The 15,647-nt window shown below is 40.0% G+C and overlaps 1 protein-coding gene across 2 annotated transcripts in view; it reads right to left on the bottom strand.

Moving 5' to 3' along the window:
• shank3a (SH3 and multiple ankyrin repeat domains 3a) overlaps positions 1-15,647 on the bottom strand; it is a 166,218-nt gene that overhangs the window by 73,845 nt on the left and 76,726 nt on the right. For both annotated transcript variants that reach the window (XM_018663819.2, XM_018663820.2), the window contains 4 exons: positions 8,616-8,724; positions 7,870-8,021; positions 7,000-7,167; positions 3,708-3,824 (listed from right to left, as the gene is read on the bottom strand). In XM_018663819.2, the coding sequence (XP_018519335.1) occupies positions 3,708-3,824; positions 7,000-7,167; positions 7,870-8,021; positions 8,616-8,724 (546 nt within the window). The remainder of the gene's footprint in view (positions 1-3,707; positions 3,825-6,999; positions 7,168-7,869; positions 8,022-8,615; positions 8,725-15,647) is intronic.

The raw sequence follows: 15,647 nt of genomic DNA on the forward strand, positions 1-15,647 counted from the left end.
ACACCGAGCAGAATTAACACGACTAGCCTTGCTCTACAATCAGAACAATGACTCTGGTGACTCCCCTCGCCACTGAGTCACACGTTCAAGGACACACATGCACAGATTGATTGAACATGTGGTTCAGTTAATAACGTCCATGCGGTCTTTACTCATATCATATGATGAACCCCACACGTTACTGTAAAGCTAACACTAATGCAGTGGAGTACCTTTCTTCTGGTAAAGCCCTTAGATCATAGATGGTAGCTATGTGGGTGCTTTGACAGACTGCCTTGAACTAAAGAGCGTGTATAATGACTATGGTGTCAGATGGGACACAGAAAACCTGTATAAACCTGTAAAGCCCGTGTAAACATAGACAGTGAAGATGTGTGGGTATCAGTAAATGGAGCAGGTGATATGAATAATGCATTATTACTCTTGCTGCTAATAGTCTATACAACCATTAAGGGTCTAAAAGAACTAAAAACCCATATGGATAAACGCCTACGGCTGTTAGCTTAGCTAATTGCTAATCACCCATACATTATGCAGCTTCATGCACAGCCATGAGGGTTCATACACACAAAGATATAAAAACACAGACAAACACACACACACTTTTCAGTGTTAAGAGTCACAATGATCATGATTATCAAAGTAATCTAAAACAAAATGTGAGGAGCTAACTGTGCATGTCTGTATGTTTTATTAAGACAGATAAATGAGTGCACAAATTAGATTATGAGAAATCTGCTGAATGGGGCAGTTTTGAAAGGAATCCTGGAGAATACACAAGGTTGGAAAGAGGTGTTAAATGAATGTAGATGAGTAAAAGGAGACATTACAAGGAAAAAGGATAGAGAAACATATAAAGGCACACTCAAGTGAAGCACAATGGCTGACACAATTATCTCCATTTGGAGGCTGTTTTTAAAGAATATGTGTAAATGCATATGTATATGTATAAGTATATGTATTGCAGTCTATCCTGCTATTTTAACATGCAGTAATGAGAAAACAAGGCCAGCCTAATGCTAGTGTTTCATAACTCTTCTTCAGGCCATGGATCGTGTTAGGTGAGAAAAAGGAATCAATAAAATGCTTGCTATTACACATGTCTCAATACCACAGAGATATGAAGAAGAACTGGTGGTAAATGCCACACCACTATCTGTTACTTCAGTGAGACATTTAGCACTTTGACAGTTGCACGTACACCCCATGTGGCACACTTGAACCTCTCCATTTACATGGCATGTTACAAGATGTTAACCTTGTGTTTGGGCCTTGTGGTGATGCAAATGTGTTACCATCTTAAATAATCAAATGAATGGAGGTTTGAGAACCTCAACAGCTGAATTTTTTGCCATTTAGTGACTTTCTATGCTAATTTACACAGACACATTGCATACACAGACATGCACACATGGAGGCCAATTACAGTGTGGGCCATCTGTCTTGCTTTTCTCTCCAAGGTTTCCTATAGGAATTCATTAAGAAAATCATTCCAGGAGTCCTCACCATCGTTTGCTAGATGTGATTACTTTAGCTACATACGAATACACAGTGAGCTAAGTCGAGTACTTTACAGTAATGACGCAGGTCAGTCATGTGTGAAGAGTGTGACAGATGCTTCCTCTAACAGCCATGTTTATACATTTGAGGATTCCTTCTCTCGTTAGAATTGAAAGAGCAGATTTGGCATCCTCCCCTGAATGTAGAGCTTGTTTTTATGTTGTGTTGTGACAAACATCTAAACCACAAGGTGCATGATTTAAACATGAAACACTCTAAGTAAGAGCTGAATTCCTCATTATTTTATGTTTTTACTTTTTGTTTTTTATGTTTTTAATTTCACTCATCAATGTTGTACATACTTGCCATTACCTACTGTGTCCTTTCTCAATCTTGCAGTCAACCACCTCCTATGGATCTGTCTGTCAGGTAAAAGACCCCTGCCATGCCTTCATTCACTGTTGCTGGTCACATCTGCCATGCTAAAAGCCCACTAAGTAAATGTTAATGGCCAGCCAGACCCAAGGAATGAGATTTTCAGGCCATTGATCAAGCTTATTCTGTTGATGATCATGTTACCTTATCATTTATCCACTCTCTTTCTCCCAGAATACATCTGTCCCTCTTTCCTGACACCCTCTCTTTTCTCTTTAATGTTTATCTGATTGCAAATACACAGTAGTCCAGTGGTCCTGAGCTATCTATCAGGACCACTGGACTACTAGTTTCCTGGTCAATTCTACCAGCCTCTTTCTTTCTGTTTCTGTGATTGTATATAATCAGCCTGCCAGCCAACATTTCGAGCCTGCTGTAACCCTGCTAAGATGCACTGTTTCTGGGATCAATCAGCTCATGGTGGTGCTTGGCTTCCATAGGCAGGATAACAGTGGCCGTCAAAGAGCCAGAGCAAGGTATATTACCAAAGAGTAGATTAACAAGAAGTACAAGAAACTGTAAATTAAACAGAAAGATATTCTATCTTTGATTATATCCCCTCTTGCTCCACAGAGGCTCAACCCCCGGTCCTATCCCTCCACTGAGAAGTAGAACATGTAATGACTTCAGTCACGTGGATGTGTTACAAACAGCTTGTATTAAATATTGATGTTGTGCTTCTGAAACCCGTACACGCACATACATACGCGTGCGCACATACATACATACACACACTCACACTCACTCTCTCTCTTTCTCTCTCTCTCTCTCTCTCTCTCTATCTCTCTCCAGAGACTATGGTGTTCCAATCCAGTTAAAGCAGGTCATTCCTCATGACTGGAATTAGCTGAAAAGTACACAATTAAAATTACAACACGCAAACACACACACACACACACACACACACACACACACACACACACACACACATTTTCACTTGTTTGTCTATGAAAGGGAGAGAGGAGTAAAGTGCTCATTTAATGTTCATGAACTGAGCACTACTCTCTATTTCCCAATGAAGCAGCAGAAAAGTCTCTTCCAGAATTCCCAGTTACATGTTTCACTTCAAGAAGCCTCTAACCAAACACTCTATGCAGCAGATGTGTATACTGCACCTAGTAGGTTTTTACCACCCCCATCTCTTCTCGTATCTTCCTTTACCTCCAACTGATATAAAGTGCATTCATTCAGATTTTAAACAAACACTATATATACATCTTTTCTGTTATCACAAGCTCATAGTGTGCACATGCACATATGCTACGAATCAGAGAACTCTATAAAGTAACAGCAAGTGTCTGCATTGCACAAGTGTCCTCGAGCAAGACACTGGGGCCCCACTAGGTTCAAGGCTGCAGCACAGAAACTGCCTCCTACAACTGTTGGAGGACAAGTAAACAGATAAAAGCTTATACGCTTACATACTTCAAAATGCCCACACATAGATGCCACAGTTCACATACACAGGTACACCAACAACACCAACCTACTTGCCAAACAGCTCACTAATACTATATTATTCCTCAGAACTATTTTACTGACAATGAGAAGGCAAATGCATCACACAGCCATTTAACCTCCTGACCTCCAGTTTGTCACCCCGCTGCTATATGTAAATATGACTCTTCATCCTGCATTGGCACTGAACATTGGCATTACATGTAAATCATGTGATGCACAACAGTCAAATATGAATGTAACTCCACAGAAAACTGATCCATATCCAGTGCCCAAGCATGCATGCTGTAATACGGTTTTCTACTAACTGTTACCTGGTTGTAGAGGGCACACACATGCAGGGCGGTGTTTCCAGATGCATTCTGGGTGCTCATGTCAGCTCCGTAGAACAGCAGGTGTTCCAGGTGTTGCACGTGGCCATAGCGGCATGCCTGAAAGGACACACACTTTTACTCTTTTTACAAAATTAAGCCTTGTTTACTTACCAACTCAAGCTGGAGCAACCACAAAATGTCATTTGTGAGCTGGACATGCTTTACTGTCACATTTGTTGCACTGAAGAGGAACAAGAAATTAGAAAATGTGTGACATGGCTCCCATGGTGGATTTTAACCAAAAATCTAATAGGTATGTGCAACTCTGCCAAATGAGTCAACAGCACATTGTGTTTTTGTAAGCTATACTGTATACACAATTGTGAGTTTGGCTGCAGCCCTCTTCTCAGACTCTGCCCTCTGCAAAAACCAGCATAAGCAGTCTTCTCTTTGTCACAGTAAAACAAAATACAGTTTTTTAATGTAACCTTCCTCTTTCCATTTTCACAATACAGATAGGGCAATGATTATAGTGGAACAGCTGGAGTATACTCAAATACAAACATAAGTCAAAAAACAGTTTCTGCAACATTTAGACCACCTGAATGTTACAGACTAAAATATTTAAACCTTTTGGGTTTGTTTTTTTTCCTTGGGGTACTTGTGAAATTCTCCTCACTCATGTTGTTAACAGTCTCTACAAGCAAGGGGAAGCCTTGTTTGTATCACATACATTGCCCAAGGCTGAATGTAAATCTGTGAGTTAAAGTTATTCTGGCAAGAATGATGCCTTTTTTCAGCTTCTTTGTTTCACATAACTGGGAGCAATAAACTTTTCATCTAATCTCTACCTTCTCTCTCTTTTCTCCCCCCTACTCCCTGGTTTTGTCCTGTGTCATTGACAAAGAAATGCACTAACTATCCCCAGCAATTGTTCTCTACCTCCTGTGTTCTGTCTCACTAAGAGTGTGTGACAGCAGTAAGACAGCACACAAATGATGCTGGGATTGTTGTTGGTTATCAGACCTTCCACAGTGTATCCTATTGTACACACTGTATACTGCTAGAATACTAATGCTGAAAAGGACAAAAAAAAAAAAAAAACCAAAAAAAAAAAAAAAAAACCAAGAGACAAGAAGGAGGAGATGAAAGAAATGAAATGGGGAGAAATTCTGTAGGGCTGAAGGACTATTGAATTTACTGTACAGTAACTAGCTTGAATTTATGAACAAATAAACATGATCTATTTCAGCAATTAACTATCACTCCTTCCATTTACACCCCTTAGTGTATCCACACATTGTAAGGGCACTTATACTTACTTATACTTGCATGTATGCAAGTAAGCCCTTATATTGTTCTCTCCCTCTGTTTATGTGTTGGAAAGTTTCAAAAGAATACAAATTCCATACTGCAGTGTTTCAAGTCCTGCTGTCAGCAAACTAAAACATAAAACACCAAAAACAAATTAGTAAATAGCAAATTTGGTGCCCATTGTCATATTAGAGGACCACTTGAGAGAATGGTTTGGGGTACTGTTGGTTAGATGCTAAAAAAACATCTCTCTAAAACAAAGCAGTCCATGGCTGATATGAGAGACGGTCGTGGGGAGATATTTACTAAAGAATATTATAGTATACAGTGATGGTGATACTGTCAAGTGCAGCAGAGGATGATACGGGACAGTCGGCTGCTGTCAGAGTTGGAATTTGACCAACAACGACTGAAATGTAGAAACTGCTGTGACAAAATACAACAGAAAGTTTCAGGAACTTTAGATGTTCAGATTCTTATTTAACATGCAGCATGACAACAACCCTAAAATACAGCCAGAGTCATAAAGAGCTTTCTTCTGAAAAATGAGGAGTCCTGAAACAGATGGTGTGGCCTTCACAGAGCCCTGATCCCAACATCAGTGACTCAGTCTGGGATTACATGAAGAGACAGAAGCAGGTGAGACGCCTTAAATCTATGAAAGACCTGTCCTAAACATACATGCCATGTTAGAACAAATCTGCTCATTTTTTGTTTATCGTCTTCAAAGTAACAATAATAGCAAGACCTTGAGATCAAGCTGAGAGTGTAATGTAAGTAACTATAAAAGAATAAAAGAGAGAGTAACTAGGAAGACAGATGAAGGGGGAAGTTTGTGTAGGAAACAGGCAAATATTGACTGACATTGTGGCTCTTTTTGTCCTCACTTTGAATTAGTTATCATATTTACAGTGGCAACAGATGAACTAAAGTGAAAAATAAATGAAGTGGTGAAAACAGTAATAAAAATTTTCTTCCAAACAAGACTCAAGAATATTTGCATTCAAATGCACAACATTTGAGGGTTTTCTCAACATTTGGATTAGCTTGATTCCCCTACTCTCATTACAGTAAAATGTGGCCATTCAACTTGTCCTCTGTGCTTATTCATATTCAGTGTCAGCAACTGAAGAGATGAATCCCACAGCTGTGTGTTTGGTGCCATTAACTGTACAAGACCATTCAGACCTCCGGTGTCTTTCTGTCATTATTCAGTTATAAGCTAAAAACAAACATAAACAAAAACAGCATGTAGGCACTAGCTTCTGTTATGTTTATAGAGCAGGGCATGCCTTGAGGCTGTATGTGTATAAAATGCGCAAGATATAATGCGTTTGTGCTTTGTTAGTCAAGAGCCTATTTCTATACTTAACACACCACCACTTGGACTGCCAGGCACTGGCTTAAATACAGTTGCAGTAACAGTAGAATGAGTAACTTAGTGGGTATCAGTGAACTCTGAAGTCCCAGTAACTCCTCATTTCTGCAGGTTTCTATTTCATTTAGTATGGAAAAACATAGGCCTTCATGTATAGGTAGTGACATCTTAGTAGCCATCAGTGTTTTGCTAACGTACTGCATTTCTCTGAGTAAACAAGCATTCAATATGTATGAGTGTGTGCACATGTTTAGGTGTGGGTGGTCAGACAAGGCACAATGCCATGTATCAGGAGTGTTTTTCCACACAGAAAATTTATTTGAGCAGCCAACCCACATTCATATACAGAAAAACTGAGCCAAATATGTGTACTAATTTCTTCCTTTCAAAAAGTGTGATAGGACATGAAGTTACAAAAAGAGATCTACTGAAAAGGGCCACAAAATAAATTCTCAAACCAAAAAACCAAACAAACAACAACAACAACAAAAAACAACACAAAAATCAATTAAATGAAAACAGCACTTATCCTGCACCTGCATTCATATTCTGCACACAACCCATCACTCTTATCTGTACGTATGTGTGTCAGTGTATTACCTGGTGTATTTCTTGCCAGCCATTCTCATCCACACAGCCGACCTGTGCATGATCATGCAGCAGCAGCTCACAGCAGTAGGGGTCTCCTCCCACCATCGAGCTGTGGTAAAGAGGAGTCAACCCCCTACTGTCTTTGTAGTCAGGTGATGCACCCAAGTCCAACAGTGTCTGGTGGGAAAATAAGGTGGTTAGGAGGGGGAATAATGCTTAAAGGTCTTCATGCAGTCCCATCTATCATCATCATGTAATGTGACGGTTAAAGATGCTGGTACATGGGGCTACATTATATAGCTGTTCTTAACACTAGGTAAATGGTGACTCAAGAAAAAAATCCAGATACCTAGGCAAACTTATCATTGGTGAGTGGTACTGATCAATTCAATCATACATCCTGCAGTATAATGAGCATTCTTCTGCTACAAAATGACCTTTCATAGCCTTACTATACAAACAGCAACAGCAGCTTGTTTATGTTACATGGCCCAGCGACATTGAATATTTAGATAAGGACAATCAATGAGAGGAAATAACTAATTTCAGTTTCAACAGTTCTGGCTCAGCATGGAATCAATTATATGACTCATGTAAACCCTTTCATTTAGGTTACAAGCCTCCTCAAACCAGACACATGCAAGGCCATTCAGTGAATATGCCAGCCCATTCAAAGAGGATATATCAAGCCTCACATATTTAGTAATTGCTCAAGCACCCTCTGTACTCAATTGCTCAAGCACCCTCTGCCAGTGATTGCCAGCCTGCAAACTATCCTTTCCCATAGGGAAAGTTTGCAAGCAGGCAATTGGTGTAGCAAAAGAAATAAAAGAGATGAGTCAGCTCTCTGCTATGATTGTGTGTGTGTGTTATACTCACTATAAGTGCTGTATGGTTCTTGCTGCGCACAGCCTTGTGTAGGGCAGTAATGCCATCTTTTGTTCTGAAGTCCAGATGTGCCCCTCCACTCTTCAACACCTTGATGAGCTCTGCACATCCCTCCAGCTGTGCTGCCAGCGTTAAAGGACATTCTGTAAAATCCAAGAATGAGTGAGAAAACAATATCAAATATCAGCTTATTTCCAGGGACGTTATTGTGCATTCATCTTAGAAAAGAACATCCCACAATTGAAGCTGTCAATATCTAATGACAAAATTGCCCACTACATTTAATAAAACTGTGGGTTTACATTTGCAGTGACTCTCATTTGGATAACTGCCCTGGCTGCCATTATTGTCACACTCCAGCACGCCTAAGTGGCTGCTTCCTGTTGGTGTTAAACCAACCTATTCTCATGTTCCCCTCACTTCACAGCTCTACTGTCAGACTACAGGTCACACAACAGGGAAATCTCCTTTATGGCTGGACAAACATTTGCATAAACATGAGGAGATTAGCAAAGAGAGTAATCCAGCTTTACCCAGAATGCAGAGGGCTTATTTCAGAAAATCCATACATGGTCATTTTGTGGTGAAGACAGAGAGAGAGAGAGAGAGGAGAGAGAGAGAGAGAGAGAGAGAGAGAGAGAAAACACAAGAGAAAAGACAAATCAAGGTTGAAAAAAGACAATAAATTAACTAAAGTAGGGTAGGGACAGGATATTTCTAAGCACAGACTTGCTCACCTCCTGTGTCTGGATCATGGAAGTTGGGGTCCAGGCCTTTTTCCAGGAACCTTGAGACCTTTTCAATGTTCCTCTGCTGCACATACTCCATAAACTTCTTCAGGTTTGCCTAATGGAGGGAGGCAAGGGAACAGGGAGATGGGGAAGCAAAAGGAAGAGACAGATGTGATTGGGTGATGTCAGACTCATGTGGATGGTGATGTTTAATAATGCAGTTCAGAGATGAAAGCTAAAGTGTCTGCTCTCTCCTTCTGTGTTTGAAGGTTTTATTTCTGTTCTGTCATTGCCAAGCAAATGGACCATGTGCAGTAGATATAAGCTATTATGGGATGGACCAAAAAAGACAGGGAAAGGGCTGTAAAGTAAAGGAGTATTCACATCATGGTGGGAAAACAGCTTTTGTGCTCCCCTCGCCATTGTTGTGTATGTGGTGCATTGCAGTGGCTCTGCGCGGATGTCTGCGGTGCACAGAGTAGAGCGGTGGTGCGCAAAAAGTTCAAATTTGTTGAACTTTTATCTGAGCCACACCGACCTTTGTGGGTGCAGCAAATCACTGTTGACCGCTGCTTGAACTGAAAGATGGATTAAAAACGTATGTATTTTTTCTGAATTTGCAGAACTGTCTAATAATGTGAGTAGAATGAAATGAAGACCTTTCCTTTGGAGATTAGCACCAAAGTCAATGTCACATTTTGAGTTCAAGTGTAATGGTTAGAATATTGTACAGAGCCTGAGAGTTAATGTTTATGTTTAAAGGCATTTTCATAAAACAAGTACAAACGCATGCAAATCCTTCCCACCCAAATCCTAATACATGCATGCACACACACACACACAAATACACTTAATTTCCTCTGTGACTTATGATTAAAAATATTCATCACCTCTCCTGATGTGTTTAAGCCTGTAGCGTATAGAGGGAAGAAGGAAGCTAGGAGCAAGGTAACAGCACTAACATTTCATAATAGACGAATCAAAGCAACATCTATTTTGGACTATCTGAGACGGAACATTATAGCCTAGAATGTATCTAATGACTATGTACTGTACTTACAGAAGACAAAAAGAAATTATTATTACAAATTTACTGCACTACAGCGTAATATTGAACATATAAAATATCAATGAAAACATGATTCATAGCCTAAAATGTATCTTGAGAATGCAATTATACAATATCTGCAGTATCCCCAATGAGCTTCACAGAGAACTTTCATTATTATTGCAATCTCAAGGTTTCTGAGCCTTAGTCATTACATAACCTCCACATGTGCAAAAGCCTCCAGACACACATACACACATACACAACAAACTGAAATGCATACGTATAAACATGTACACTCACGTGCAAAAATGAGAACAGACTACAGCAGCCAGTTTTGACACTCACCATACGTGGCATCATACACCGTATATCCCTCGTTCTGAAAAGTCACACTCTACAACACCCTCCGAATCTCACATCACATACTCGTTTCTCTTCATACTAAGCCATCCACAACCCGCTTGCCTCTACAAGCCTGCTCCTTGTTCACACACACCGTGCTGACATGCTGCGAGGAGCTGCCGACTGCTACTCTCACCATCTCCAAGTCAAACTGAGTGAGAGAAATTCACTTTGGCTTTTTCCTTTTTTTCAGATGTTCTGTGAGGCAGTTGTTATGGTGATGGGATACAAAGACAGCCCTGGCAGCCAATGTACACATGAGTGGGAAGAGCACTGAGGTTGTGTTTTTGAGTATGTCTGTGTGTATCTATGTGTACGGTTGTGTGTGTTTGTGTTTCCTGAATAATGCCTAGGATAATGCCCTGAAGAGGCTCGGAGATGGTTTGCCGGTGACCAGCTAGATCTAATGTGTGTTTTATTGCCTGTTTAACACAGGGCTGATAAAAAGGCTTTGTAATGATTTATCTGCTTTGGTGAGGGTCTTAATAAAGTCTTAATAATATTTTCTCCATATCACTATCTTAACACATACACAAATGCACACCTTTACAAAAACCAAGTCATCAAGTTTCCAAGTCATTGTGACATACTGACAATTGACGAAATATTCCGTAAATAAATCAAAAGGACGACAGTCTGTCATACATCAGATCTGAAAGCCAAAGCTCTGCACAGGGCTGACGCCATGACTAAACACAATCTGTTTGTTGGCATTTTTGCAAGACAACAGTTTCCCATAAAAATGACAAAAACAATATCTACTATTAAAACACTGGTCAAAAGAGAATTTTATACATATTTTAATAAATGTAGAGTAATTATCAAGTACGAAAAAGTAATTTTCCTTTATTTCAACCCCACCTGTATTACTGTCAGCTGTGGTCTATACAGTTATAAACGTTGGGTGAATTATGCAACTTTTTAATCAACTGATTACGAGAACTTATAGAAAGACTTTTGACAAGCAGGAGCAGCAGCGCCCTCTGCAGCCACAAGTGGTAATTACAGGACGTGATAAATTCTGAGCAGTTAAAGGTACTGGAAGCAACAAACACAAAATCATCATCTCTCACACTGCACACTCATGTCAAGTAAGCGTCTGATTGACCACAAGTGACATAGTGCATGAATAGACTTTGAGGCAAGGAGTGGGAATGAAACAGGTGCCATTCTCCCTATAGCAAGTGAGTGTGCCATCAAAATAATTTTGAAGCTTTTTTTAAGTCATTTTAAGGTAAAATAGTTGCATGATTCTGCTTTAAAGCATACCTAAGTTTTAATAAATAGTTAAGACATTCCAAGCTCAAAACTGCCCCGATTTTATCCTTTGGCAATACAAAAAAGTCACACAAAATTTTAATCTCTGCACCTCTTTTATATCTCCTCCTTCAGATACTGCAATTCTCTTTCTTCCTGACTTCATCAAAAACTCTGTGTCATGTTCCCAGCTTGAACAAAATATTGCAGAAAACCCTTCAGCTGGTACAGAAAGATGAGTGTGGATCATTTTATTTCAGCCATCTCTGCAGCGATTACCTATTACATTTAGTGGCAACCACTAAATAGTAGATGGGTCAGTCTTTTGCATTTTCATTCCTATCCATCATGGCTTTGCATGCACACGTAGCAGGGCCTGGCAATAATTCACGAGTGGAAATAATAATTTAAAAAAAAAAACCCTATTCTGCAGTTCATAAAATGCTTGCAAAATAAAACGTAAGGTGCAAAAATTTAAAGGGAGTAGATAAAAATTTTTAGTAATTCAGTCTGTCCACATATCATTCATTCATTTGCTGAGTTTCATTCACATATAAATGACTATTGTCCCTCATGAGGTACCATACTGTATAACAGTAGCCTGAATGTGGAGCTCTTTCCATTATTTTCTCAAAAGAAAAATAACTTAGTAAATCATATGATGTCAGGTTATGTAGCCTGAAGCAGAAAACTAAATGAGGGACAACATCATGCAGACCGCAGTTGGTGAAAAAAAAAAACATTGTAAGAACTACTCAACAACAGAGGAGTGGATGATAAAGTGGTTGTACCAAACACAAGGTAAATCACAAATTCATGGAGAAAGACCACTAGGACCAGTAATATCATCACTGATAGTGAATGCACTTTACATTGCAATGCAAAATTTTGTAGATTTACAAAATAATGAACATAATAAATAAATAAATAAATAAAGGCCCTGAAATTAGATCTAGTGAGCTAAAATAATTAACCACTCAAACTCTTGTAAAACACTGTGACACATAGACCTGATACATTACACAGACATTACTAGGTGAATAATGAACAAAATGTTATATCCACGTTGGCTTCTCTGGCAATCAGCCCTGTCTGTAATAGCATGACAGCCTGTTTGAAACCACTAAATAAACTGCCACAGGAAGTTATAACCCACTGACACAGAAATGCCAGTCAATCACACTAATAGGAAAATGGTTGGGGAGCTGTGATTGAGCTCATTGTTGAAGGAGTGGATGTGTACATGCGTTGCTGAAACCATGTCGGTAACTATTTCCAGATAAGAGCACAATTATTGCTTAGGGAAAGTCAGCGAATGTGCAATACATGCCCCTAATTTTGTGAAGTACAAATCCATATTTTATTACCAGCTTTAAAGATTCAGCATGCACACTGATGAGCCAAAACATTGTATCCATTTATAGATGAAGCAAACAATGTTGATTATCTTGTGACAAACAGCAAGTCTAGGTCTGGCATAGTAAGTGAGCTGTTGGTTCTCATAGTCAACACTTTGGATGCAGGAGAAATGGGCATGTGTAAAGACCTGAGGTTCAGTCGAGGAGGAACAAACCACAAACCGAAGACAGAGTTGGTAGATGTGCTGGAGCAAATATGATCTATGGCTGCCTCACACTGCAATTTATGAGACTTAAAGATCTGCTGCCAATATCTGGGTGCCAGATAGCACAGGGCACCTTCAGGGGTCTTGTACAGTTCAGCGGGTCAGAGCTTGGTGGCACATTGGCCAACAGCATATTAAAATTAGTTTAAACCTCTTCCTCATCAAACAAGCCCATGCCTCACCCATGTATACATTTTTACAACTCTATAATGTGATTACAGTTTTATATATATATATATATATATAACAGCGACCACAGGCCTCTCAATAGAGGAAGGCAGCTCTCACAAAGAGATAGTGTCAGAGGAACCAATGACAAAAAAGGACATGTGGTAGACTGTGTTGCTCAGCCCAACACAAACGTACACACATATGCACACATTTGTATGCACATAAATAGCTAGATACCTGTGCAGACTTATGTGCTCATATGGACACACAGGGGTAACAGAAAGGTGAATCTACATTACCACAACAACAAATGTTGAGGGCCACTCTGAGAGAAGTTCATCCTAGATAAAAGAAAGTAAAAAAGATATCTACAGTCTTCAAAGAAGCTATAGATGTAATTCCTCACAGATAAAAAAAAACCCTCATTCACGTATTCCTGACTTACAGGACTGCTGCACAGAGTTCTGACAGCAGCAGCACACAGCACCTGTTTTCCTTTAGAGGAGAAGATGTGCTCCTAGTCATTCCATACTAATTTTGGCCAATAAAGGAGCAGATAGTTCCTATCTCTTTTCAGTGGGCATTCAATAATGATTACCAACACAGTAGGAAACTCTCAGGCAACTAACACTCGTCTGTCACTTTGAAATAGTTGTCACAACATGCAGCTCATCTCTAAAGCCTTGGTCTTACAATATCTCACCTCAGTCGCACCTTGAATCTCACACACCAAGCGATAAATGTGTTTGTGTGGTAACAGTGACGGTAATTGAACTGTTAATGAAACCTACTGCCATGTGCTCAAGCTCATGACATCATCTCATGAGCTTGAGCTCATCTTATTCCCTTTCCCCTTTGCCATAATTTATCAGTTTGAGGCTAAAGTTGCTGAGTTTGTGATATTAAAAGATAGTGTATGGTTTGACTGGTCATCTGTGCAGCTTCTTTATCTAGGTCACTGCTGTGACAACAAGAAAGGGAAGACAAACAAGGACAAAAGAAAGTGAGAGAAAGGAAGAAGTGAATAATAGTGCCTTGCCATGGTGCAGTAGAACAAGAAATAGCAGCAAAAATCAACTTCTACAATCTATGGCAATTTACCAACTTGTTAAATCCACAAGAAAATAGCCCACAGATTCAGTTTGATCCTTGGCACAAAGTGTCCTCGCCTGCTCTCCATATGATTAGAAATTATTCCTCAGCCACAGTATTTGATTTGTGCTGTCTTTGATAGGAGTATGATTTTTGTCCCTTTGCATACTTTTCACAAATGGCTACAAAACTTTTCTGCAACTACTGGAAATTTCCAGAAAAGTATCTGACAAAGAATCAGACACGGATGGATTAATAATTAGTAATGTAATGAATTGACACTATCTACTAATATCAACACTGATTTCATTTTGGTTCATTTGACCTGTGAGACACCCCCTCCTTCCCAAACATGTGACTTCACCACAGTTTAAAAGAGTAACTGACTCTTTAGGCAGCAGCCAGGGTTTGGGGAACCTCCAGGATATTGGAGGGCAGGCCTTATCACTCTTAAACTCCCTGCATTAAAGAGCTTAGAATTGCAGGGAGTTGTCATCAGAATTACACCTTGAGGACTTAAGACCCCTGACTAACTCAGGATTGTGCCTGACACACTTTTTTTTTTTTGAATTTGAATGAGTCCTGAATACTATGTATCGCCTTGTAAAGAATCACCAATCACTGGCAGAAAATGAGTGGAGGAGCTACTCCACGGACCAGGGCAAAGAGGATAAAGGCTCCTTCTTTTAGTTCAGTACACTGAGGAGGGCTCTCGTCTCCTCCAGCACTAAAGGGGGATTATCTGCCACTACCTGATAAAAGCCTGGGTAGGAGGCCAGAAATTACAGAGACAACACAACTCCCCCTGCCTCCAATTCTGTCCTCCATGTCTCTTTTACTCACTGTCTGTGTTCTGCAGCTATTCTCTCTTGGTCTTTCTCCTCCTTTTGCAAAGTGTTTTTTTTTTTTTTTTTTACCAAAGCTTCATGAAAGGAGTTGTGCACACTTAATGTCCTGTTCAATAGCTCATGTGCATCCATGTGTAATCCATACAGCAGTAAGTATGTGTGTCAGACACTTTCACTGCCCTATATTTACACTCATTACCACATGGCTACATAGCCCCTGGTCCCTCACAGCTGGCCTACAGTACGCTGTGCCATGGCTGAGTAGTAATTACAATGCTCACCAATGTAATGCTTATTCGGGAGGATCATATACTGGCCTAATGTGAGCTGGCCCATAAAATACACACATGCTCTGAAGTGTCACAGCTGCTTAGGCAATAAACACAGTGAGCCAGTGCAGTGGGTCATGGGGGTGCTCTGGGGACCGTGAGACATCAGGATGACAAGAGCACAGCCTAAACAGTTGGGAAGGAGCAACGTCCTCAAGCAGACGCAGAAGCAATGCTTCACCCCATCAACACAGAGCTCTGCTGTCAGTGCTAGCAATGTTACAGATTGCGTATCATAAAGACAAGCGTATGGTTACGGTCAAA

The sequence above is a fragment of the Lates calcarifer genome, linkage group LG10 (genome assembly GCF_001640805.2).
Source record: "Lates calcarifer isolate ASB-BC8 linkage group LG10, TLL_Latcal_v3, whole genome shotgun sequence".
NCBI classification, from domain to species: domain Eukaryota; kingdom Metazoa; phylum Chordata; class Actinopteri; family Centropomidae; genus Lates; species Lates calcarifer.